General features: G+C 44.3%; 1 protein-coding gene across 1 annotated transcript in view; it reads right to left on the reverse strand.

The window, feature by feature from the left end:
- Positions 1 to 26,874, reverse strand: part of NSA2 (NSA2 ribosome biogenesis factor) — a 49,911-nt gene extending 23,037 nt beyond the window's left edge. The window contains exon 1 of the mRNA XM_085632316.1: positions 26,736 to 26,874. Coding sequence (XP_085488442.1) covers positions 26,736 to 26,738 — 3 coding nt within the window. The 5' untranslated portion in view covers positions 26,739 to 26,874. The remainder of the gene's footprint in view (positions 1 to 26,735) is intronic.
- Between the last annotated feature and the right edge of the window lie 311 nt (positions 26,875 to 27,185).

Consider the following 27,185-nt stretch of genomic DNA (forward strand, 5'->3'; position numbering starts at 1 on the left):
CGTGGGTGGGAGCTACACACAAATGGGCGGCAGCTGAGGAGGAGACATTGCGGGAGGAGGAGGTAAAGGGGACTCGCAAGCACCCTATATCGATGGAATGGGCCATGCTATTGTACCAGTTTCGACAGCTTTCCCCGGGCGCGGACCCGAATGACGGCTCCCCTACGTCGTCAGTCCCGCGCACACAGTCACAGGCCCTACCCAACTGATCTCTCGGAACCCCACACGTACAAGCTCCTCACAAGCCCTGGCGTCTGGTATGCTGTCGCAGCCCTCGGTCGCACCAACTGGGATAAGCACACGTGAGTCGCAGAGGTGTCCTGCCCACACAACACTGTATACCATCCCTAATGTAACTGGATATATTCTTCCATACCCATTCCTTAGTTTATGCCCGTGTTCCGCCCCAGTTTCTATGCCATATCTGGAGCCCGAGACAACAGGATATAAACATCATGCTCTCTTTATACATTGTTTATGCTCCCTGTTTATGTACCAACGATATATACAGCTGCTCTGTCCCACTACTGAATGTATAATCTGCTATGACTATCTGATGGTTATGTATGATGGACAATGTCTGAAATATGAAAATGGCAATAAAAATAAGTTTACAATGGATGAGTGGGTTAGATATGAAGAGGAGGATGAACCCTACTACGATTGACAGCAGGAGACTGTCCTAGAGGACAAAATTGTTGACGCTCTGGATGCATCGGTACAGCAGTCGGTCAACAGTGCAAATGAAAGTATGGTCCCTAATACTGTGCAGCAAGCCTTGGCAGCTGTGTTGAAGCCTATTACCAAGCAGCTAGAAAGCTTTGCGAAGTGCCACAGGTTCCAAAACCCGGCTGAACCCCAAAATGACACCCCTACAGACAAAAGCAAGTCAAAGTCAGGGCCATTGGCCCATGCAGGCGCTCTATGAATCTGCCTCTGGTGAATGTAGAGGAACATGGTTATTCCACACCGTTTACCAGTGAAGGCGGGAAAGTGAAGCGCAAACAAAAAGTGTACATAGATACCGACACTACTGGCACGGACACTACTGATGAGAAGGCTCCTCTAAGAAGAGGTCTAGAAAGGCAGTCATTATAGTGCCCGATATGCCGCCACAAAATCCAAATACACCTTTCACCTACAACCCAGCGGACATCGTTCATCCCCGGTCGTCAGATTGGGCTCCGGCTCCCGAAGTGGCAGACTATCTGCATGACAATCTTAGAAAGGGAGTTGATAAGGAAGTGCGCAACAGGTTGCATTTACAGTGTCCTCGGCCAGATATCCCGGACAGGGTGGCAGAGACACCCGATATCGATGCTAGCCTCCTGACCTTCCGCAAAAAGTTTGCGAAGGACCCCAAGAAGGGGATTGACCGCGCCTGGCGGGGCTGCCAGGGCAAGCTCCTGGATGTGGCAGGACCCTTGGCCAAGATCCTGGAGGTGGCCCTTGTTGCGAAGAAATCAGCCACTTAAGTGGATCCAGACATTTTAGCGGGCTGGACACAGAGAGCGATATGCCTCTTAGGAAACGCAAATTGCGCCATCTCTACAGAGAGGCGTAAATCTCTACTGATGTGGATGGATTCAAATCTTACAGAATTGGCCTCGGACGAATCTGGTCCACTTGCGGAGGGCAACCTCTTTGACGAGAGATTCGTTAAAGAGGTCTCGAAGTACGTGGGTACTTTTAAGTCATTGGACAAGACCCAATCCGGAATAAAAGGAGTGTTTCAGGCAGGCCTTTTTAACAGGGCCGGGCAAGGCAGGGGACGCTCGCCAGACTGTCAGTACTACCAAGGTCCCCCTAGAGGAGACTGCAGACGCAGTAGAGGTGACTGGGACTCTACAAGATGCGGATCCTACTATCCCACAAAAAAGAGGTTCAACCAGCGTCGCTTATACAGAGGTGATCACCAAGCTGGATTCCAGTCTCAAAATTCTGCAGGCAAGAGTTACCGAAATCTCTCACTTAACTTTGGGGGGTTGTACTCAGTTCTTCAGTCACAATTGGGGAATGTTGTCATAAGATGCATGGATTTGCAGACTATTGAGGGTTTTCACCTAGAATTCTATCAAACACCACTCCAAGACACTTATCCGAGACAACTCAGTTTTCCCCAACAAGAGTGTGTTTTTATAGATGCAGAAATAGGAATTGCTGCAGAAGCACGCAACTGCTTACTGTGACAACGGGCCTCGCGGATTCTGCAGCAATGTCTTCTTAGTGCAAAAGAAGGGTGATGGTCACAGGTTGGATGTTGAACCTGAGAGAATTCAATCAATTTATGGTTTACAAGCACTTCAAGATGGAGGGTATCCATCTCTTAGCAGATTTACTAAACAAGCATTTGCAATGCAATAGGTCTCGCATTATTAAAGTTTGAGCTATTGGTGTTGCATTATTTAGCAATGCCAATAGCTCAAACTTTAATAATGCGAGACCTATTGCATTGCAAGTGCTTGTTTATATTGTTTTTCTTTTCTAAAAAGTATATTGTTGTGTGTTTTTGTTATGCTATGCATTGTTATGCTATGCTATGCATTGTTATGCTATGCTATGCATTGTTATGCTATGCTACGTTTTGTTTTGTTATGCTACGCTATGTTTTGTTATGCTACGCTATGTTTTGTTATGCTACGCTATGTTTTGTTACGCTATGCTATGCTATGTTATGCTATGTTTTGTTATGCTACGCTATGTTTTGTTATGCTACGCTATGTTTTGTTATGCTATGCTATGTTTTGTTGTGTTTTGTTATGCTATGTTTTGTTGTGTTTTGTTATGCTATGTTTTGTTGTGTTTTGTTATGCTATGTTTTGTTGTGTTTTGTTATGCTATGCTATGTTGTGTTTTGTTATGCTATGCTCACACACTGCTGTCTCACACACACTGCTTTCTCTCTTACACACACTGCTTTCTCTTACACACACTGCTTTCTCTCTTACACACACTGCTTTCTCTCTTACATACACTGCTGTCTCACACTGCTGTCTCACACACAGTGCTATCTCACACTGCTGTCTCTCACACTGCTGTCTCTCACACTGCTGTCTCTCACACTGCTGTCTCTCACACTGCTGTCTCTCACACTGCTGTCTCTCACACTGCTGTCTCTCACACACACACAGCTGTCTCACACACAGCTGTCTCACACACACACACAGCTGTCTCACACACACACACAGCTGTCTCACACACACACACAGCTGTCTCACACACACAGCTGTCTCTCACACACAGCTGTCTCTCACACACAGCTGTCTCTCACACACAGCTGTCTCTCACACACAGCTGTCTCTCACACACAGCTGTCTCTCACACACAGCTGTCTCTCACACACTGCTGTCTCTCTCACACTGCTGTCTCTCTCACACTGCTGTCTCTCTCACACTGCTGTCTCTCTCACACTGCTGTCTCTCTCACACTGCTGTCTCTCTCACACTGCTGTCTCTCTCACACACCATACTCTCCCGAGGACACACACACTGCTGTCTCTCACACTGCTGTCTCTCACACACACTGCTGTCTCACACACACTGCTGTCTCTCACACACACTGCTGTCTCTCACACACACTGCTGTCTCTCACACACACTGCTGTCTCACTCACACGGCTGTCTCTCACACTGCTGTCTCTCACACTGCTGTCTCTCACACTGCTGTCTCTCACACTGCTGTCTCTCACACACTGCTGTCTCTCACACACTGCTGTCTCTCACACACTGCTGTCTCTCTCACACTGCAGTCTCTCTCACACTGCTGTCTCTCTCACACACACTGCTATCTCTCTCACACACACTGCTATCTCTCTCACACACACTGCTATCTCTCTCACACACACTGCTATCTCTCTCACACACACTGCTGTCTCTCTCACACACACTGCTGTCTCTCTCACACACACTGCTGTCTCTCACACTGCCGTCTCTCACACACTGCCGTCTCTCACACACTGCCGTCTCACACACACTGCTGTCTCACACACACTGCTGTCTCACACACACTGCTGTCTCACACACACTGCTGTCTCACACACACTGCTGTCTTTCCTACACACACTGCTGTCTTTCCTACACACACTGCTGTCTCACACTGCTGTCTCTTACACACCATGCTCTCTCTAGGACACACACACTGCTGTCGCTCTCACACTGCTGTCGCTCTCACACTGCTGTCGCTCTCACACGGCTGTCGCTCTCACACGGCTGTCTCTCACACACACTGCTGTCTCTCACACACACTGCTGTCTCTCACACACACTGCTGTCTCTCACACACACTGCTGTCTCTCACACACACTGCTGTCTCTTACACACACTGCTGTCTCTTACACACACTGCTGTCTCTTACACACACTGCTGTCTCTTACACACACTGCTGTCTCACACACACTGCTGTCTCTCAAACTGCTGTCTCTCAAACTGCTGTCTCTCAAACTGCTGTCTCTCAAACTGCTGTCTCTCAAACTGCTGTCTCTCACACTGCTGTCTCTCACACTGCTGTCTCTCACACTGCTGTCTCTCACACTGCTGTCTCTCACACTGCTGTCTCTCTCACACTGCTGTCTCTCACACTGCTGTCTCTCTCACACTGCTGTCTCTCTCACACTGCTGTCTCTCTCACACTGCTGTCTCTCTCACACTGCTGTCTCTCTCACACTGCTGTCTCTCTCACACACACTGCTGTCTCTCACACACTGCTGTCTCTCTCACACACACTGCTGTCTCTCTCACACACACTGCTGTCTCTCTCACACACACTGCTGTCTCTCTCACACACACTGCTGTCTCTCACACTGCCGTCTCACACACACTGCCGTCTCTCACACACTGCTGTCTCACACACACTGCTGTCTCACACACACTGCTGTCTCACACACACTGCTGTCTCACACACACTGCTGTCTCACACACACTGCTGTCTCACACACACTGCTGTCTCACACACACTGCTGTCTCACACACACTGCTGTCTTTCCTACACACACTGCTGTCTTTCCTACACACACTGCTGTCTTTCCTACACACACTGCTGTCTCACACTGCTGTCTCTTACACACCATGCTCTCTCTAGGACACACACACTGCTGTCGCTCTCACACTGCTGTCGCTCTCACACTGCTGTCGCTCTCACACTGCTGTCGCTCTCACACTGCTGTCGCTCTCACACTGCTGTCTCTCACACACACTGCTGTCTCTTACACACACTGCTGTCTCTTACACACACTGCTGTCTCTTACACACACTGCTGTCTCACACACACTGCTGTCTCACACACACTGCTGTCTCACACACACTGCTGTCTCTCAAACTGCTGTCTCTCAAACTGCTGTCTCTCACACTGCTGTCTCTCACACTGCTGTCTCTTACACACCATGCTCTCTCTAGGACACACACACTGCTGTCGCTCTCACACTGCTGTCGCTCTCACACTGCTGTCGCTCTCACACTGCTGTCGCTCTCACACTGCTGTCGCTCTCACACACTGCTGTCGCTCTCACACACTGCTGTCTCTCACACACACTGCTGTCTCACACACACTGCTGTCTCACACACACTGCTGTCTCACACACACTGCTGTCTCACACACACTGCTGTCTCACACACACTGCTGTCTCTCAAACTGCTGTCTCTCACACTGCTGTCTCTCACACTGCTGTCTCTCACACTGCTGTCTCTCACACTGCTGTCTCTCACACTGCTGTCTCTCACACTGCTGTCTCTCACACTGCTGTCTCTCTTACACACTGCTGTCTCTCTTACACACTGCTGTCTCTCTTACACACTGCTGTCTCTCTCACACAGTGCTGTCTCTCTCACACAGTGCTGTCTCTCTCACACAGTGCTGTCTCTCTCACACAGTGCTGTCTCTCGCACACAGTGCTGTCTCTCGCACACAGTGCTGTCTCTTGCACACAGTGCTGTCTCTTGCACACAGTGCTGTCTCTCACACAGTGCTGTCTCTCTTACACACCATGCTCTCTCTAAGAGACACACACTGCTGTCTCCCTCACACTGCTGTCTCTGTTACACACTATGCTCTCTCTAGGACACACACTGCTGTCTCTCTCACACTGCTGTCTTTCTCACTGCTGTCTCTGTTACACACCATGCTCTGTCTAGGACACACACACTGCTGTCTCTCTCAAATTAAATGTTAAAACGGATCTGGTATTTAGACAGTAGCACGCCATCACCAAATTTTCTGAGAGTTTGCACACCAATTATAGATCAAAGATATCCATTGGTAAGTGCTCTAAATAAGCCTTTACAGTTCTCTTCATTCCAACTATCCCCATCTCTTGGCCTCACTTCAGTGTCTTCATCTTCAATGTATATGCACTTTTAGTGTAAACTATTTATGCCTTCTTAGCAGTGCTTGATGTGTAAAGTACTAAGTACTGGGGCTCCAAGCCCCCCTCAAAAGCTCTCCACCAGCGCCACCGAATGCGGTGCAGACACCCAAGTCAGCCACCACCAAATGCTGCCTGACCCCCCTCCCCCACTCTATCCTTGCAGGCTCCGCTCCACACCTCCCCCCCCACCCAGTCAGCAAAAAGCACCCGTAGCGACAGCACACACATCCAAGAAACAAATGTTTAAATACTGACGCTGTTTCCATAAGTTTTATTTCACATAATTATGTAACAACCTTTGCAAGTGACAACCCACCAAGTAAACACAAAATACGCACATACCATGCACGTACCAATCCGCGATATGATCAGTATGGCACGTCAGTCCTCTGCTTTAGAAGTCATTTTCCCACAGCTACATTTCAACTGATACCTAGAACTAATCTCTGACATCAATCCGGGGCAGGGCGCAACCTCTTGTTCGCTCCAACCCCTGCTACACCCACCCTAGGATTCTATATTCCCTCCTCCTGTGGATGTGTGGGGGAGAAGTCAACATAGGGGGAGGAATGGGGAGTGAACTGTGGAACAACAGAATTTGGGGGACCCTTAGGGGTGGATATAAAAAATAAACAAGCCCGCTAAAAACCCTACAAACAAGGAGAACTCCAGACAGCCTGCTCCCCTTAAACAAAACTGTCCTGGTGCAAGGTGTGCTGTGTACTAGTGCTGAGTGTCTGTCAGTGGTAGTACAGGGGTGAGTGTGAAAAGTTGGCACTGAGTGCTGCGGGGGAGGGAGGGCATTGGCTCACCTGGCAGCACACAGACAGTCCTTTTGTATGTTGAACACTGGGTGCAGGCCCCGTTCACGGCCACGAGCTTCAGGTCTTCCGTGAGCGCACGCTCTTCGGGGGGCCCCGATTGCCGAACTGTGAGAGGGGATCACTATTCACTAGTGCACCAGAGGCGACGGTGAGATGGATGAAAGCCCCAGCGGCCCCCTGGTTACGACAGCTGCGCTGTTATAAGACACAAAGATGGATTCCTTTCCCTGGGTGTAACTGTGCAGGACCCTCTGGGATAACAAGCCCGGCGGTCGGCGGAGCGTGGCGCGCGCACGCTTGGGGGCGTGTGCATCTGCGCTTCTCAGAAGCGCGTCCACAGACCCCGATCGCTGCGCGTGCCCCGGTCTGTCTCCCTTGGGAGGCAACTAGACAACAATAGTACTCGTTGGCGGCAGCGCTTCGCGCTGCAACGCCAGCGAGACCTAAAAAGGGGGAGACTGGATGGTATGGTTAGACCTAAAGCATGCTTACCTGACAAATCCGATATTTCCTCCCCATCAAAGCTTCCTGCAGCTTCGATGGAGGAACCGATGGTTGGAGTATTTGGCCCTTCCTTTCGGGCTTTTACTCAGCTCCATGGTGCTTCACCATGGTAATGAAACCGGTGATAGCTCATCTATGAGAACAGGGCATTCGCATGATAGTGTATCTGGACGATATACTGATCAGGGCTCAGACACAATCCCTAGCCAATCAACACTTACACATGACAATATCCTTTCTGCAGAACTGGAGATTTGTGTTCAATGAACCCAAGTCGGCCCTTTGTCCCTCTCAGACGATGGACTTTCTGGGTTTTGTCATAGATTCACAGACAGCTCAACTGAGTCTTCCCCGATCGAAATTACAGGATCTCAAGAAGGAGCTTACATCGGTGCTAACCAAACAGACAGTTTCCCTCAGGACAATTGCCAGAATAGTGTGGTTACTGGCGTCCTCCATACAGGCGATCTTTCCTGGCCCTCTTCATTACCAGGCCCTTCAGACTAAAAATCCAACACCTTCGAAAGGGTCTGTCTTATACAGAGCTGGTCCCTCTGACACAGGAAGTGAGAGAAGAGATGCAATGGTGGTTGGGCCACGTAGAAGCTTGGAACGGCAGAGTTATCTTCGGCTTCCAACTGGAAGTCATTAAAGAATCAGACGCCAGCTGTTGGGGCTGGGGAGCACATTGCGGAGCTATCTCCACAGCAGGGAGGTGGTCCCTAAAGCTAAAACAGCGCCTCTGGTGTCAGAATGAGATGGGGGGGGGGGGGGGGAAGGAGAGCTGAGAGCTCAGAGTTGAAAAGAGAGGAAGATGGAGGATTACGTAAAAAGCCCATTGCACTAGAATACAATTGGCCCTCGACTGGATCCGCTCCTTCCTCTCTGGCAGAACGCAGCGGGTCAGACTTCCCCTTTTCCTCTCAGACCCTACACCTACCACCTGCGGAGTCCCCCAGGGGTCCTCCCTCAGCCCTACGCTCTTCAACATCTACATAGCTCCGCTCGCCCCCACTGTCAGAACCTACGGCCTCAACATTGTGTCATAGGCAGACGACACCAAACTCATCCTCTCCCTATTCAACACTGCCAGACAACTTTTGAGAAGGCATGGAAGCCGTCGACAAATGGATGAAAAACAGCTGCCTACAAATAAACACCAACAAAACGGAAGTACTCATCATAGGCCCAAACCCAGATGCCTGGAATGACACCTGGGGGCCCCCCGCCCTCGGAAGCCCACCTACCCCCACGGACCACGCACGCAACCTGGGATTCATCCTGGACTCAGAGCTTAAAATGGACCGCCAGATCAATTCCGTCTCGTCCTCCTGCTTCCACACCCTCAGCCTCCTACGTAAGACCTTCAAATGGATCCCCCTCGAACACAGAAAGACCGTCACTCACGCCCTGGTCACCAGCAAGCTCGACTACGGCAATGCACTCTATGCCGTAATAAACAAAAATCTCACCCGCAAGCTACAGAACATCCAAAACGCTGCTGCAAGACTGGTCCTCAACCTGCCAAGACACTGCCACATCTCCCAACACCTGCGAACATTCTACTGGCTCCCCATCGAAGCTAGAGTCACCTTCAAGATGCTAACCCACGCCCACAAGGCCCTCCACGACACCGGACCAGCATACCTGAACAGCCGACTCAAATTCCACGCACTCCAAAGGACCCTGCGATCAGCCCAGCTCTCCTATGCAGTGGTCCACCGCACCAGAAAGACCAGATCGGGAGGCCACTCATTCTCCTTCCTCGCGGCCAGACCCTGGAACGACCTTCCGCTCCACCTCAGACAGATAACATCGCTCCCCATCTTCGCAAGAAACCTCAACCTGGCTCTTAGACAGATCCCCTCCTTGATGGACTGAAACCTGCAAACCCCTCTCCCCCCCCCCACCCCCAGCGCCTTGAGACCCTTACAGGTGAGTAGTCACACTTAACAAACACCTGATTTGATGGAATGTGTTACTTGAAGAGTTTGTAGCAATGGAATTGTAAGAGATGCAAGTCAAGCATCAGGCCCTGAAATGAAGCAGAATGTTACACTAGTGTCATAAATGAGACGTCATAAAAATATGAGATGAATAGTACATGTATGTACTAGTACACAGATGTTGGGAAGTGCTGACGGGTCAAAAGAAACATGTAATTATTGTGAAATAACACAGAAAATATTAATGTAGGGGAGGTCATGGGGAGGGGAATGTTTAGTTTATAGTTATGGAAATCATATTGTAAGAGGAAGTGTCATTATTATTCTAGACGGAAAACTGTAAGATATCTAAAGCGGGTTGTAGCGGGTTGTGAAATATGTAAGTGCATACAAGTCATGTAACGGATATGAACATGTGTCACTACAAAAACCAATAAAAATATGTTTTAAAAAAATGGAGGGAGATGGTCCCTTCAGTTCTATCGCTTCATATCAATTGTCTGGAGTTGTTGGCGGGGTCATTTGCGATACGAACGTTCTCCACCAAACAAGTCTCTTGTTGCATCCTTCTCAGGCTGGGCAATATCTCGGCAGTGAGATATATCAACCAGTTGGGAGGTACGAGGTTGTCTCTGGTAGTGGAGATAGCAAAGGCCTATTGGCATTGTAGCCTGAGTCATTGGATATCGGTCATAGCAGAATATATTCCGGGACAATCGAACAGTGTGGCGGACTGGAATTCCAGGTATCTGAAGGACTACAGCGATTGGCTAACTCCAACCTCAATTTTTGCAATGGTTGCAGGCAGTATGGGGTGCTTGCAAAATAGACCTTTTTGCGTCCAAACTGAACCAACAATTGCAGAAGTTCTTTAGCTGGAGGCCAGACCCATTGGCGAAGGTACCAGACGCCTTCTCCCAGGATTGGTCAGTGGGCCTGAATTATGCCTACCCCCCTTTAATCCTGATTCCCAGAGTGGGGATCCAGATAGTCCGACAACAGGCAGAAGCAATTTTTAGTGAGGCTCCTGTGGAAGTCGCATGCCTAGTTCCCGCTACTATTGGAGATGAGCTGCGACTTCCCCAGGATGCTCCCTTGGTCTCAGATGATACTACATGGCCCTCACTGAGAACTACATCCGATACTGACATCGGGGCAGTTGACCCTGATCGAATGGAGGCTTTCCGGAAACAATGGGAAATGCTAGGTTTTTCAGACAAAGCTTCCGCATTCATTAAGCAAGCCTGAGTCCCATCCACAAGGAAAAGATATTCTTCAGCTTGGAAAGGCTGGGTAAGTTGGTGCTTGGAACAGCACGTAGATCCTGTGGGGTCAGAGTTATCCCATATTGTGAACTTCCTGTCCGATAAAGCTTCTGAAGGTTTAGCATATCGTTCAGTCAATTTCAGATCGGCCATATCAGCAGGCCATACACAGGTGGATGGAAAACCAGTGGGTATGCATCCAGTTGTGTGTATGTTACTTAAAGGAATCAGAGTGGCTAATCTTCCTAAACCAAAGTATTCCTGTTTGTGGGATGTATCACTAGTCATATCTCTATTTGACTAATAGCTGGCTAATGCTTTGTTATCCAGGAAACAATTGTCAGCTAAACTGGCTATGCTTGTGTGCTTACCTGCCTTCAGACGTTCTTCAGATGCGAGAGCCCTGGAACTTACAGGTAGAGTATTTACTCCGGTAGGTGTTTTCTTTAATATTACTGGCAGGACGAAAACATGATCACGTAGTATCGAATATAATTCTTTTCACAGTAATTCTAAGTTATGCGTCGTGCAGGGAGTTAAAGCCTATGAAGAATGTACACGTTCCTTGTGCTGGAGCGGGTAATTAAAAAAAAAAAATTGTATACCCTCCCCATTTTGCATGTTTATGCTAATTGAATTAATTATTCAATTATAATCGAACTAATGGATTGAAGTGGAAATTATTAATCAACCTTAATAACTGAAATATACGTGGGATTGCTTTGCATGACTATTAATTCGTATACTAAATTATGTACGCATACTAATGATAGACAATTAGAATATTGCATGATATATGTTGCTTTCGTGATGGATTTGTGCTTTATTTAGTAAGTATATACCGCTTGAGTGTTGCTTATTGCTAGATAAATACACACACATATGGGTATTAGTGAAGGAATAACATTTATTTAGTCATTTCTATGTGTTAATTACGTTTTGTGTTTCTTTTGCTTAAGTTGACCATTTGGGCCTGCCACAAAATGGCTGCCTCCGGTATCTAACCTGACCGTCGACGCTACACGAGGTTTGAGGTGAAGTGCGCCTGCGCCAACGCCAGCTACAGTGGCCTCGTCATGACCCTAACCAGATTGTACCCACCAAGGTCGCCCTGGGAAGCAAGCCAGCTTTTCAGAAAGAACACCAAGACGCCTTTAAAAACCGGAACAAGCAAGACTGATGATCTAAGAGACATTATTTTGTGAGAACCCTGTCAGACGATTTTCGATTGTCCAAATCAGAGGAGCTGAAAACCCATACTTGTTACATTTTGTCAATGATTTTTACTATAAATTATGGTAGAATAGAGAGGTGGGTGCGGGTTCGTTTTTGGCTTTTCTCGATTTCCTGACGTTATGCGGACGGAGAGGACGGTGACGCTGCAGGACAGCTGTTTCCCCGAATCTTTGATGGACTGAATTAATGCCCAAACTCCTGATGAACTGAAATTACTAAATTTGATGGGCATAGAATTGCGAGACGACCAGATTTGACTTAGAGGACGACAATTAGCCAGAATAGGTAAATATGATTGGCGACTTGATTAAATGAATGATTTAGTTTGCATTAATTAGATAAAGATTGAATTGATCAACTACAGAATGAGTTGGGTTGTTTATTCATTGAAAACGTATTAATTTAAAGATAAATTAGAGAATCGGAAGTCAACCTAAACCTGCAACTAACTGATCCATCCCGATTAATGAGAGGAATACTAAAAGGTGAAGTTCAGGGCCTGATGAGCATCAGAAGGTTGCGTAGACTTGTTGCTCATTAGGGTAAAAAGGTAATTCCTTTCATGTCAGCGTTTGGAAGATAATCGCCTCCTGAGAAACACAGATTGATGGTGAGTGAATGTTGGTGTTATGGGCCCCACCAGCGAATGTATGGATAGTGTATGTTTGTGAGATCTTTGGTCTGTGATGGAGGGAGGGATTTTGTACTCCACGCTGCATCGGTTTTTCTGGTAGCAGTATGATGGTTGTTATTGTTTTGGTTTGGTGATTATTGCTTGTACATTGCTTATTGATTATTGGTTATTGCTTGATATTCATTTATGTACTAACACTCGATGTTGAGTTGCGTTGAGTTATATGTCGTTTGCACGGCTTCTGGGATGTTGGAAGTCGGAAGTTTGTAACGGTTCCATAGTAGAGCAGAGGTAAGCGCTGCTCTCGGGAAAGACGGAATTGTTGTTGCCCTGTAGGTACACAGGGGAAACGTGTGACAATGGAAGTTGCAGGACGCATTGTCTGGGTTCGATTCGGTAGCATCGTCGTGTGTTGCCATTAGAGATATTTTCTGTGTGAGAGAAGAGTGTATGATAGCGAAGGTTACCTGTGAAATTCTGGTCTTAGGTACCAAGGATCCAACTGGCATTCCGATAACGCTCATCACTGGAAAGGTAATAGGTACTCTCTGAGCTTGTTAGAAGGACAAAGGAGAGGTAAGCGCTGCTTTGTTAACGCATGTCATAATTCTGTAGTAGGACAGACTATTCGCTGTTCTCGGGAAAGACAGGATTCTGTATGAATGTACTACATTTCCTAGTGTGAAAGTGCGTGAACGAAATAGCATTTGGGTTAATTGCGAAACTCTGGGTTTATTTCTCAGGGGCATTGGGTCTCCAACTATGTGTCTTAAATACTAGAGAAACAATTAGCTAATGCTTGTTAGAAGGGTGAAGTAGAGGGATGTGCTACTTTATCAACGGAAGTAACGATTCCGTAGTAGGGCAGAGGTAAGCGCTGCTCTCGAGAAAGACGGAATTCTCGCGAGAAAGGTCTTTTCGCTGTTCTTTGGTTAGCGAAGCGGACAATGGAGACGTTTCTATGTTGTTACTAACAGAAGTGTAGAAATTGAAACAAAAACTTACTGAGCAGATTTGTAAAGGAGGGGTAGACAGGAGCAAGAGCTGCCGCAGCGGCTGCTGACGTCAGCACGACCGCGCTGGGATTGGACGGTCGGTCGGAACTGTGAAACGCTCCGGATTGGTGCGTTAGTGTACGCCGCGATAGGAGTGGAGAAATACAGGGTGACGTAGACGCTCCTTATTGGGGCGTTAGTGTGAGCCGCGCTGGGATTTGAGGATTGCGACAGTGACGTAGACGCTCTGAATTGGTGCGTTAGTGTGAGTCGCGCTGTGATAGGGTAGAGTAACGGTACGGTTGTAAAGAGAGTATAGTGCTACACGAAAGACAAGAAGATATATTACGATCCACCAGAAAAAGAGAAAAAGTCATGGTTAGGAAGAATCAAGAAGTGGTTTAAGAAGGACAAACCGGTCAAAACTAGGGAAGGACAGTTACTTCCTCCACCGAAAACCCCCGCATCCTTTATGATTGCGAAATATGGGTATCATACTTGTATTTGGTTAGACAATTGGGTGAGATACACGAAAGAGGACGGAGTATTAGCTTTTCCAGAACATGGTTCATTTAATTTGGCTGTTTTGAGAAATTTGAGAGAGAAAATGATGAATTTGGAACCAAGACCTAGACCGACACAGTTTGAGGCTTTGCGGAATGGGAATACGAAATGCATGAACGAGAGAGACAAAGAAATGGTAGAGGATATAGCTACCTGTTTGGTAGACCATACGGACATGAAACGCATAATGATCGAATGAGAAGATGGCGGGATGCGAGTATGACTGAGGGTTTGTTCCCTGTAAGAACTGCAGGAGAGAATGAAGGACGAAAGTGCGTAGAAAAGAGGCATAATGTGGAGTCGAGAGGGTATGGAGTGAATGAGTCCGAGGATGATGTTCTTGATGATATGTTATATAAGACTCCACCACCGTATCGACCAGAGCCAGAAATATTAACCCCAAGTGCCCCAATGAGAGAAACAGTACGAATTATAAAATCGGAACCAGAATCCCAAAGTTTGGGTAAAAACAATGCTATTAGAGAGGTAGAAAAGAGGTTGGAAGAAAGAACAGATGGAGAAAATTCTGCAGAATTAGCAAAAACGACCCTAGAATTGACTGAGAAAATAAGAGAATTGACTAAGAATCTAGAAGCAGTAACTGTTCCAGTAACGATAAGTCCAGTAATGCCCATTTTTGACAAGCAGAAGGACAGTGAGCATTGTTTGACAGTCCCTTATAAAAGTAATAAACCGGTTGAACAACCAAGAGTGAGTCAGAATGAGAATCCATGGAGCAAGACTAGGAGCATAATTGAACCAAATTTTCCATATTACCAGTTTGTAGGTCAGAACTGTGCAGAGAGACGTATGACAATGATAGAGACAGTGTCAGAAACACAAAAAGATTTTGGACAAGGAAATGTAGAGAAGCCAGTAGGACCATCGACAGAGGAGTTAAGTGAATGGTTAAGAACCTTGCAGAGGAAAGACAAAGAATCCCAATCAATTGATGTGGCCAAGTTACGAATGGTATTGGAAGAATTAATAGTAGGGAATATCCCAACAGAAAAATGTAAAACCTATCAGGATGAAGAATTACTATTTTTGTGCAAAAGTGTGACCTGGAGAGCGAAAAACTTACATGGAAGGTTAGAAGAAGTGGCAAATGAGATGGGTATTGATATTGAAAAGGTAAAAGCCTTACAGAAACCATATCGGGTAGATTTCACCGAAAAAGATATTGAAAACATGAACACCACAGGACGAATAGGTCAGATTAAGGTCATACTCATTTTATTGAGAAAATGGGGAGATGTGGATAAATGGAGAAGCAGGGGTATAGAAAACGTGATGATGCCTCAAATAAGACATTTTCAGCATTTCCTGTAAGAGAAAAGGAAGTGACAGAATGCCCTATGAGAGAGATTCCAGGAGGAGGATATGTACATGTTCCATGGACGAGACAGGATATTTTGTCTTTTACGAATGATTTCCCTCGACTGCACGAGAAGCCCGTCGAGTGGTACAGGCAGGTAGACAGATTTGTAAAATGGTCTAAAGTACTATGGATTGATTTGAATAGTCTATTTTACATAATTGTACCAGCAGTTTTATGGACAGAGTGCAAGCTCACGATAAATTGGCCAACCCAGGAATATCCTAGGGATCCTAAAACAGGAGCTCCAGACCCCGAGGTAATGAAGAAATAGGAGCAGGTTATGGTATTTTTGAAAAACAAAGTGCCCCCTAAAGAGACAGATTGGGTACAAATTGATCGAACACATCAAGAAAGTAAATAAATAGTCAGTGCATGCGTATTATGAGAGGCTAATACTAGCTTTTAAGCAGTTTAGCGGAGATGAGAATCTGAGTGAAACGGAGGAGTCATTTTGTATATGGTTTACATCCAGAAATTGGTGAAATGATTAAACAGCATACGGTAGATTGGCAAAACAAGAAAATAGACGAAGTATTGAGACATGCTAAATATTTCAGTGATGAAATTGAAGCAAAACAGCGGAAACTAAAAGAGAAGGCAATGTGGGCACAGGTAAAGGTAGCAGAGAGACAGGAAGCACAATTAGTGGAACAAGCAGGGTCAAAGCCGAAATTTAATCCTGGGAAAAATAAAGGGAATATTGAGGAAGCTAAAAATAAATTTCCGTGTCATAATTGCGGTAGGATAGGGCATTGGAAATCCGAGTGTAAATTTCCCCAAGTGCTAATAATGAAAATCCATCACTGAACCCAAAGGTGCAGCATGAGGAGAGTGGTTAACTGCAGCAACAGCAGCAAGTTGTTAACCCACAGAATCAGGTGCCAAAACCGCCTTTTCCACGGAGCAGAAACTCACAGAAGTATAGTAGTGAATCGGGATTCTACAATGAAGAACAGGTAAATAAGCTGCCACGCGCTAGCGCTGTTTCGCAGTATTGGCTGCAACGCGATTAAAGTGACTCAGAAGAAAGTTATTGACGGTGCCGAAGGGAGGAAGGAGAGTGCGTACTTGGCGCAACTCTAGAAGTAGACCAGACAGGACCATTTGTAGATGGGCAGGTTAATGATGAAAATATTACTTTCCTAGTAGATACTGGTGCTACTCGATCAACTGTTAGATCAGCTGATATTAAGAATCTTCCTCTCTCGGATGAAACGATCCAAGTAGTTGGTGTATTCAACAGACAGATTAAAACATATCTTACAGAACCAGTGAAAGTTAGCATAGGGAAATTTTCAGAAATGCACCGCTTTGTGGTGTGTGACACCAGTCCTGTGAATTTATTAGGTAGGGAACAGTTGTGCAAAATGAATTGCACTATATTTTGTACTCCGGATGGAATAGCTTTTGAAACACCGGATGATGATGTACTGTATAAGATGACCATAGCTAACGGAGAAAATGAGGTTACTGAAACATATGCTGTATTCAACCCTGATGAATTACCTAAATAATTGAAACAGTCTGTAAAAGCGGAAGTTTGGGATTTCACTGGAGAAGATGTAGGGCTAATGAGAAATGTAGATCCAATAAAAATAACAGTAAAGGAAGGAGTGACATACCCAAATGTCCCGCAATAAAAAATTGACACCTGAGATAATTGAAGGAGTAACTCCTGTAGTAGAGAAAATGATCAGGCAAGGGATCTTGAGAGAAATAATGAATAGTCCATGTAATTCACTAATAATGGGACTGAAAAAGCCTAATGGGAAATTCAGGATAGTGCAAGATCTGAGAAAGGTGAATAAAATGGTGGTATCATGTTGCCCCATTGTACCAAATCCATCAGTGATCTTATATCAGATTCCCCATGATGCAGAATGGTATACAGTAATTGATCTGTGCCATGCTTTCTTTTCCATCCTATTGCACCACGACAGTCAGCAAATTTTTGCGTTTCGTTTTGTCGAACGTATTTTGGCATGGTGCCGAATCCCGCAGGGGTATACAGAAAGCCCCTCAATATTTAATCAGTTATTGAAGAAGTCTTTGGAGAGTCTAGAAATGCCTGAGAATTCAGTATTAGTTCAATACATTGATGACCTTTTGGTGGCGTCAAAAACACGTGAAGCTTGTGAGGTAGACACGATAGCCTTGCTAAATCATTTGGCAGATGGAGGACTTAGAAAGTGTCATCTTCAAAATTACAGTTTTGCAAAAAGGAAGTACAGTACTTAGGACATAACATTGAGAAAGGACTAAGAAAAATAACAATAGACAGAATCAGAATTATAAAAGGAATGAATGAGAGCTCCAATGACTCAAAGAGAGGTGAGAATGTTTTTGGGAATGGTTGGATACTGTCGTCAGTGGATCAGTAATTTCTCTTTGATTGCCAAACCTTTGGTACGACTGACGAGAAGTGATGTGAAAGATCCCATTGAGTTGAACAAGGAGGAATTGGCAGCATTTAGAAAATTGAGAGATGGTTTGTGTGAAGCACCTGCCTTAGGTATGCCTGACTAGGAGAAAGAATTTGAGTTGTATTGCAGTGAGAGAAATGGATGTGCACTTTGTGTTAATACAGAAGCATGGAAAATTGAGGAGACCAATTGCATATTTTTCCTCAATGCTTGATCCAGTAGCTGTAGCTTTACCTGGATGTTTGAAAGCGGTAGCTGCAACATGCCGCAGTTTGGAACAGAGTGAAGGAATTGTGATGGGATAGCCATTGAAAATGTTTGTACCTCATGATGTAGCGATCCTGTTAACAAGGAGTGGTACTCAGTATAGGACACACAGTCGGCTGACCAAGTATGAAAAGGTCAAATCAGGTGCAACTAATGTGATTCTTGCAAGATGTTTGAATGTGAATCCTGCAACATTGTTGCCTGATGCTGAGAATGTGGAAGTAAGAGATGAAGTAGATCATGATTGTTTGGACGTACTTGATTTTTGTACAAAACCACGACCAGATATAAAATATATACCTTTGCCAGAAAGTGATTTTGTGATGTTCGTTGATGGGTCATGTTTGAGAACAGATGAAGGAGTGCTGAGTGCAGCGTATGCAGTGTGCACAGTTGCAGCAGTAATAGAAGCATCCTATCTGAAAGGAGTAAAATCGGCCCAAGTAGCAGAGCTTGTGGCTTTGACTAGAGCATGCAAGATTGCGAAAAGTGTGAGAGTGACTGTGATAACTAACAGCCAGTATGGCTTTGGAGTGGTCCACGGCTTTTACCCAACTACGGCTACAAAGTGGTCTCCTGACCTCGAGTGGAACTCCTATTAAGAATGCTGAAGTGGTTGGAAAATTGCTTGAGGCAATACAGCTGCCTAGACAATTGGCTGTTGTAAAATGTGCTGCTCATAGTCAAGCTGGTGATTATATCGCCACAGGAAATCGATATGCCAATGACATGGCACAGTATTGTGCACGTAATCAGAATTCGGTCAATCGGGCTAAGGAAAGAGAAATGTCTTCTTGCTCATTGATGTTTACTAACATTGTAGGAACTTGGGAAGAGGTAAGACAGTTGCAAGAAGAGGCAGGAGATGAGGAAATGAAACAGTGGGTAAAAGCAGGATGTGCCCCAAGGGAAAAGGATCATGTGTGGGTCTATCGAGATGGAAGACCAGTTATGCCTGATAGCATGATGTCTACCATGGCATGGATGTATCATGGCCAGGGACACATAGGAAGAGATGCCATGATCAGGTCATTTAAGCAGACCTGGTACAATGCAAAATTCAGACTTGTAGCAGAAAGTCTTTGTCAAAGATGCCTAATATGTCAGCAATACAATCCTGGGAGAAAGACAGTAGCGAGTCTGGGAACAATAGGTCGAGAAGGAGGGCCTTTCACCAGAATGCAAGTAGATTTCATTGAGATGCCTCCCTGTAACAGACTGAGGTATGTTTTGATTGTGTTCTGCCTATTCTCTAGGTGGGTGGAAGCATTCCCAACAAAGATAAATGATGGGATGACAGTAGCCAAGCTACTGCTGAGAGAGTTCATCCCTAGGTTCGGGTTCCCAGTGACCATTGAATCAGACCGAGGAGGACATTTCCATAATGAGATTGTAGGATTGATTTGTGAAGCATTGAATGTACAACAGAAACTACATTGTGCCTACCGACCAGAGGCTTCTGGTATGGTTGAACAGATGAATGGTACTATCAAAAATAGAATAGGGAAAATGTGTTTGGCCACAGGTATGAAATGGCCTGATGTCTTGCCTCTGGTACTCAGGACTATTAGATCAATTCCAGACAGAACTACAGGATTAAGTCCTCATGAAATAATCATGGGACGAGCCATGAGACACGTATTTATACCAGTCAACAAGCTGATGACTATAACTGATGACATGGTGTTGGAAAACTGTAAAGGCCTGGCTGAAGCAGGTCATTCTGTGTTTCATCAGGTTGGAGCGGATGCCACCACACTTGAAAAGAAGTCAGCCCATGATCTGAGCCCAGGTGACTGGGTAAGGATAAAGGTCCACAGAGGAAGAAATTGTTTGGTTCCACGGTGGGGAAAACCAAGACAAGTCATTCTGACCACGACAACAGCTGTGAAGTGTGCTGGACTGAAAAACTGGATCCATGCAAGTCACACATTGAGAATTCCACACCCAGTGGACAGCACAGGAAAAGAATATTTTGATGAATCAGAATCAAGTACTGAGTCAGATGATGAAGAGTCAAAAACACGAGAAAACTCTGAAAGGGGGAGGGGGGGGGGGGGGGGGGGAAACAGAACCAAGTCTAACTTTAGCCCCCAGAAGTAGCTCTCTGAGAAGAAGATTGCAGATTTCGGAGTCCAGCGATTCTGGAAACGAACAAGAAACGCAGGGTTCTAGAAAAGAACGAGGGAAAAATACTGAAGAAACAATAAAAGAAATTCGTGAAAAGGAAGTACCAGATGAGAGACTAAGAAATTCCACCGGAAGTAACAAATTTAAGTGAACATGGGACAGGTACAGAGAGAGAGGGGCAGATTTCTGCGGAAGACCCCAGAGGAGGTGTAGGGAACTGCAACATCCAGTTAGGTGAAGGGACAAGTAGCCAGCAGGAAGATTGCGTGTCGGAGACCCGAGGAGGGACAGAAGTAGGGAAAACCAAACAAGTGGTGGAAGAAGAAATTGTTGAAAAGACAAAGCAAGTTGAGACAGAGTCTGAAGAGAGTGAAAATGAAATACCTGAAGGTCGAGTTCTAAGAAAGAGAGCTTGGAGGAATGAAAAGAACGACAAAGGAAGTAAAGTAAAAAGAGTTGCAAGGGATGACATTTGGCCCAATAAAATAAGGAAATTGAGATATCGACTGACACGAGTGAATTCACCAAGAGCTGAACAGGTGAATGAAGTAACAAGTCAAGAAAAATCAAAAGAAGATGAAACAACTGAGAATAAAGAAAGTAAAAGAACAAGGAAACCTAACCAGAATTATAAGTCACCGGAATGGACGTACGTGGCTCTGCCTGAAAAGGTAATAGAGGCAGATAGTCAAGGAAATCCAGAGGAGGCTGTACTGAAAGTAGTTGAAGAAGAGGAAGAATCGGAAATCCTGAGAGTTATCTTGTCCGACATTGGAGAAGAAGAAACGGACGTTCAGGAAATTCTGTATTTGGATGACGAGAGGAAAGTGAAGAATGATGAGATGCCAAACTGAATAGATCAAGAAAGCTGTTGATGAAGAAAATAAGAAATACAGTCAAAAGATAGATACTGGTAGAACCAAATAGGTGTTTGAGCCTTAGGTTAGAAAACTAGTTGTGAAGTGAAAGAGGCTAAGTTAAAAGACACGGTCCATTTTAACGAAGATGGCTGACATAGATAGTAGCAAAGGTAGATGTACATTCATGAAAAGATGGTGTAAAACGTGTTGTTGTTGTTGTACAGGATTATTAATGCTTTTATGGAGCATCCTTGCTCTTCTTATTTCTTTCAAAGTCACTATAGATACATTAGAAGGACATAGTGAGAACAAAACTAATATAGGGAAGATTCCAAAGGTAGTTCCAACTAGAATAGATAATTATTTACATAAAGACAGGTCAATAACAGATTTTTCTAATAATGTGTTTTCAAAATTATTGTAGGAATATGTAAAGACAATGGATGTAAGGGACTGCTACTTATGCATGCAGTTACCTGCCTCTGTTTCTGAAGGAGTGACTTATCATCACCTCCCAGCAACGTATGGAATAACATGTAGTGTAATAGCTAGTTTATTTTATCAGACATGAAAATTAGAATATTATTTTTCAGATGTAGATAACATTTTTGCGCAAGTGCCTTCCTTTAATAAATTAAACAATGTAAAACCTGCTAGGGTATTAGGTGAATTTTTCTTAGAAACTAAAGAACTAACATTAGAATATATTTTTAGAAACAATTTGACGTGCAGTTTGAAGAAAGAAGAAAGGACATTCTTAGACATGGTTGAAGAAAGGAGACTGAAAATGCAAAGAAAGGCAGCAGAAGGGAAAGTGGAGAAAACAGTCTGGGATGTAGAAAGAGAAAAACACTTGAAAGGAGAAGCTAGTCCAACTATAGCTTTAGATTTGCCTCAGAAAGGGAAATTTTGTATTCGAAGGAATCAAACTGTGTATGATAATTATTTTCTAGGTAATAGTGAGTGCCATGATACATATCGAATCATGGGTGGATGGGGATTTAAAGGCGGAAAAGATCCAGCCTTTCCTGGATTATATTTTATTTGTGGGAACAGGGCATATTATCGCTTGCCAGACCATTGGTATGGCACATGTTATGTAGGCCTGGTTTTTCAGAAAAATGTTCATATGGATAGAGGAGAAGATGGTGTACGTAGTTTAAGTAATCATTTAGTGCGGAGTAAGAGAGAGTCTTGGGCAGAAATTGTAGGTGACATTTTTGGAGCATTGATACCAGCAGTGGGAATATCTCTGAATGCAAACAAAATTAGAAGACTTTCAACAGTAGTGGATCGCTTGTCAACAAGCACCGCTGGAGGATTTTTATTGGTAGACACTGAAATGGTTGCCATGCGTGCTATGGTAATGCAAAATCGACTTGCCCTTGATATATTATTGGCAAATAAGGGTGGAGTCTGTGGAATGTTGAAAGTTCAACATTGTTGTACTTACATTCCTGACAAAAGCAAAGATCTGAAAATTTATATTAGGAATATTACTGAATTGCATGATGAAATTGTACCACTGGAGGTTGAAGGTGTTTGGGAAAAGATCGGAAAGAAAATAGCTGCTATTAAAAATTTCTTAGTAAAGCTTGGTAGTACATTTATAGGCAAAATATTGTTTCCATTAACATGTGTGATTTTCATAATATTAGTGATAAGATTAGGTTGTATTTGCTGTAAAAATAATAAAAACAAGAAAAGAGTAAGAAACAAGAAAAGAGTAAAAAGCGAAAAATTAAGAAGGAAAGACAAGAAACAAGAAAGGGAATTTGAGGAGATAAAATTGGAGGAGTGGAAGGAGAGTATTTTTGAATCAGCAAAAAGAGAAGACGTAGGTGAAACAGAATTATGATTAAGAGCAAGAAAACATTTTACAGATTCCGTAAAAGACAGAACAAATTTTTTTGGGTTGGTATGGTGATAAAATCACCAAAGGGTGGATTGCTGGAGCGGGTAATTCAAAAAATGTTGTATACCCTCCCCATTTTTCATGTTTATGCTAATTGAATTAATTATTCAATTATAATCAAACTAATGGATTGAAGTGGAAATTATTAATCAACCTTATTAATAACTGAAATATACGTGGGATTGCTTTGCATGACTTTATTAATTCGTAAACTAAATTATGTACGCATACTAATGATAGACAATTAGAATATTGCATGATATATGTTGCTTTCGTGATGTATTTGTAATTTATGCTTTATTTAGTAAGTATAAACCGCTTGAGTGTTGCTTATTGCTAGATAAATACACACACATATGGGTATTAGTAAGGGAATAACATTTATTTAGTAATTTCTATGTATTAATTACGTTTTGTGTTTCTTTTGCTTAAGTTGACCATTTGGGCCTGCCACAAAATAGCTGCCTCCGGTATCTAACCTGACCGTCGACGCTACACGAAGTTTGGGGTGAAGTGCGCCTGCGCCAACGCCAGCTACAGTGGCCTCGTCATGACCCTAACCAGACTGTACCCACCAAGGTCACCCTGGGAAGCAAGCCAGCTTTTCAGAAAGAACAATAAGACGCCTTTAAAAACCGGAACAAGCAAGACTGATGATCTAAGAGACATTATTTTGTGAGAACCCTGTCAGACAATTTTCGATTGTCCAATCAGAGGAGCTGAACACCCATACTTGTTACATTTTGTCGATGATTTTTACTATAAATTATGGTAGAAGAGAGAGGTGGGTGCGGGTTCGTTTTTGGCTTTTCTCGATTTCCTGACGTTATGCGGACGGAGAGGACGGTGACGCTGCAGGACAGCTGTTTCCCCGAATCTTTGACGGACTGAATTAATGCCCAAACTCCTGATGAACTGAAATTACTAAATTTGATGGGCATAGAATTGTGAGACTACCAGATTTGACTTAGAGGACGACAATTAGCCAGAATAGGTAAAAATATGATTGGCGACTTGATTAAATGAATGATTTAATTTGCATTAATTAGATAAAGATTGAATTGATCAACTACAGAATGAGTTGGGTTGTTTATTCATTGAAAACGTATTAATTTAAAGATAAATTAGAGAATCGGAAGTCAACCAAAACCTGCAACTGACTGATCCATCCCGATTAATGAGAGGAATACTAAAAGGTGAAGTTCAGGGCCTAATGAGCATCAGAAGGTTGCGTAGACTTGTTGCTCATTAGGGTAAAAAGGTAATTCCTTTCATGCCAGCGTTTGGAAGATAATCGCCTCCTGAGAAACACAGATTGATGGTGAGTGAATGTTGGTGTTATAGGCCCCACCAGCGAATGTATGGATAGTGTATGTTTGTGAGATCTTTGGTCTGTGATGGAGGGAGGGATTTTGTACTCCACGCTGCATCACTTGCGACCAGAAGATTCTACAGAAGTATTGATTGCGTTGCAAAAAACGTTTAAGCCAGTATCGGTGGCTACGATAGCCAGATGGTTGAAGTCAGTCATGCAAGAAGCTGGTATTGATACCTAGATTTTTGGGGCACATTCTGTAAGTGGCGCCATGGCATCCAAAACATTTATGTTGGGTTCAACTCTTCAAGACATTATGAGATCTGCTGATTGGTCATCAGAGTCTACGTCTAAGCAATTTTATTATAAACCGCTGGGTGATATAACTACGGTAGTATTTGATAAGCGTTAAACGAGTAATAATCTGAAGCCTCCGGTCGTGTAACAGAATAAAAGATTTACTAGCATTCACGCCAAGAATTTTCAATTCTAGTAAGGACACGTCGGCGAATATTATCCCACACGGTTATATTTCAATGATTCTTGCAATAAAGTACCCCTACATATGTAATATATATTCTGTTCAACAGAGATTACGGTTTCCTTCTGTATTCATTTATTTCAGGTTCAGAAAAGAAAGCTAAATCATTGTTCTTCTGATTGAAGAGGTTGGACGACGTCCTAGTTCCTGGTTATGGCTCTTCCACGTTGGAGGATGATACTTTGGATTTCGAATTAATGTTCGCACTTGGACTAAAAGACTTGAGCAAAGAAACAGGGTCATGGGAAGGAGATGGTGACTCATAGGGTCTGATGGGACATGATTGGTTGCAAGAGCATCATGAGAAATGTAGCTTTTTTTTGCATACAACATTTTCATTGGCTGCTGTAATTTTAACAGTAAAGAAAGAGAATCAATAATCCTTGCCTCCATGTCCTTAATAGAATTGAAAATTCTTGGAGTAAATGCTAGCAAATTTTTTATTCTTCAGGATCAAAATGTTATCTTCTCACTCCGCATCCTACTCTACGCCACTAACTTTTCTTGGACGTGGCTTTTACTCGTCTACTGGTTTGTACCCCCTTCATCCTCCCCCTCTTTCATGCTCTGTCTCTCACCCTCCCCCACCGCTTTTCCTCTTTCATTTTTTGTCTGCTTCCTCTGCTCCTATCCCATCTCCCCTGAATCTCTCCCCATGCCTGCTTTGACGCCTAGCCCCCTGTGCCCTTTGACTAAGTACTCCTTCTCCACTTGTTGGGGATAGATCCAATATTTATACTCTGGAGTCTCAGTGATCCCTCTGAGAGAGTACACAGCGCTAAGGGAGCCACCCACAGTAGAGGTATGGCATGGCGCCCCTTGCCAAAGCACTCCCTCTCCCCTTTTTGGGGAGGGATCCAGTAGGTAGGTCTTGGAGTCTCAGAGACCCCTCTGAGAGAGTCCACTGCATAATAGGGAGCCTCTCGCAATGGAGATGGGGGGGGAACGATGTCACTTCCCCTGGGATCACAGTTTACTGGACTTTGGACACAGCTATTTCACGTCTACCAGTTTGTGCCCCCGTCACCCTCACCCTCCTCTTTCCCCCCTTCATTCTCTGTCTACTTCCCCTGCTCCTACCCCCTCTCCACTTGCCTGCTTTTTTTCCTTACGTATATGTCCTTATAGTTTGTCTCGAACTAACATGTAACTATGTAGCTATGCTCTAATAACTGTGTAACCTTTGTGACAATGTAACCTGCAACTATGGTTTGATACTCATGTAAAGCGCTCCGATACCTCCGGGTCTAGCCAGTGCTATATAAAACCTTTCAAATAATCAAATAAAAAATGCTGGGCAACAACTAGACATGGCTAAAAGACGCTCTCAGGTGACATGTTGGTTTTTGCAAATGCTTGTAAACTGAAGTCGTTTTCTCTGTTCTGTTGAGACTTAACTGCTATTGTTATAGGGCTATCGTTTAAATGTATGAGTACTTACTTGCAAAGAGCTCTAAAACTCTTGTGCCATGTTCGCTCTACACCATATCACAAATAAAGTTCAGTGATATTTGTGCCATATGCCAGACCTACGATTGCGATTCCAACCCATACAGCCTCACCCCGCCCCACTCCTCACCATGGCTACGGTTCCGGTCCGCTTTCGGTGTTTGTCTGGGCCCCTCGCGCTGTGTTGTTGTCACGCGCCCTTACACTCGGGCCCGGGCAGTGAAAGAAACAGGCTCGATAGGACTTGAACAGAGCGTGGACTTGAAAGAGAAGAGAGACTGAAACTGAACGTGACCGGAACGAATAAGCTGCGAAATAGCAGCCATCTTGGAAATAACTAAATCATTTACTTCCTTGTGATTGAGGTATCACTATCTGCTGTCAAGTGCTGTTTACCTAATAATTATAAATATTTAAATTATTTGTGAACATCTATAGAAGATAGAGACAGCAAGCAAGTTACATAACAACATGTTTAAAATATCATCTAATTATTTTTGCAAACACAACTGACGCAGTTTAGAAATTAACGCGTCGAGCACGTTTACTGAGGGATGAGCACACCTCATTAGAATTCCTA

Source organism: Triturus cristatus, chromosome 2_1 (genome assembly GCF_964204655.1).
Source record: "Triturus cristatus chromosome 2_1, aTriCri1.1, whole genome shotgun sequence".
Lineage (NCBI taxonomy): Eukaryota > Metazoa > Chordata > Amphibia > Caudata > Salamandridae > Triturus > Triturus cristatus.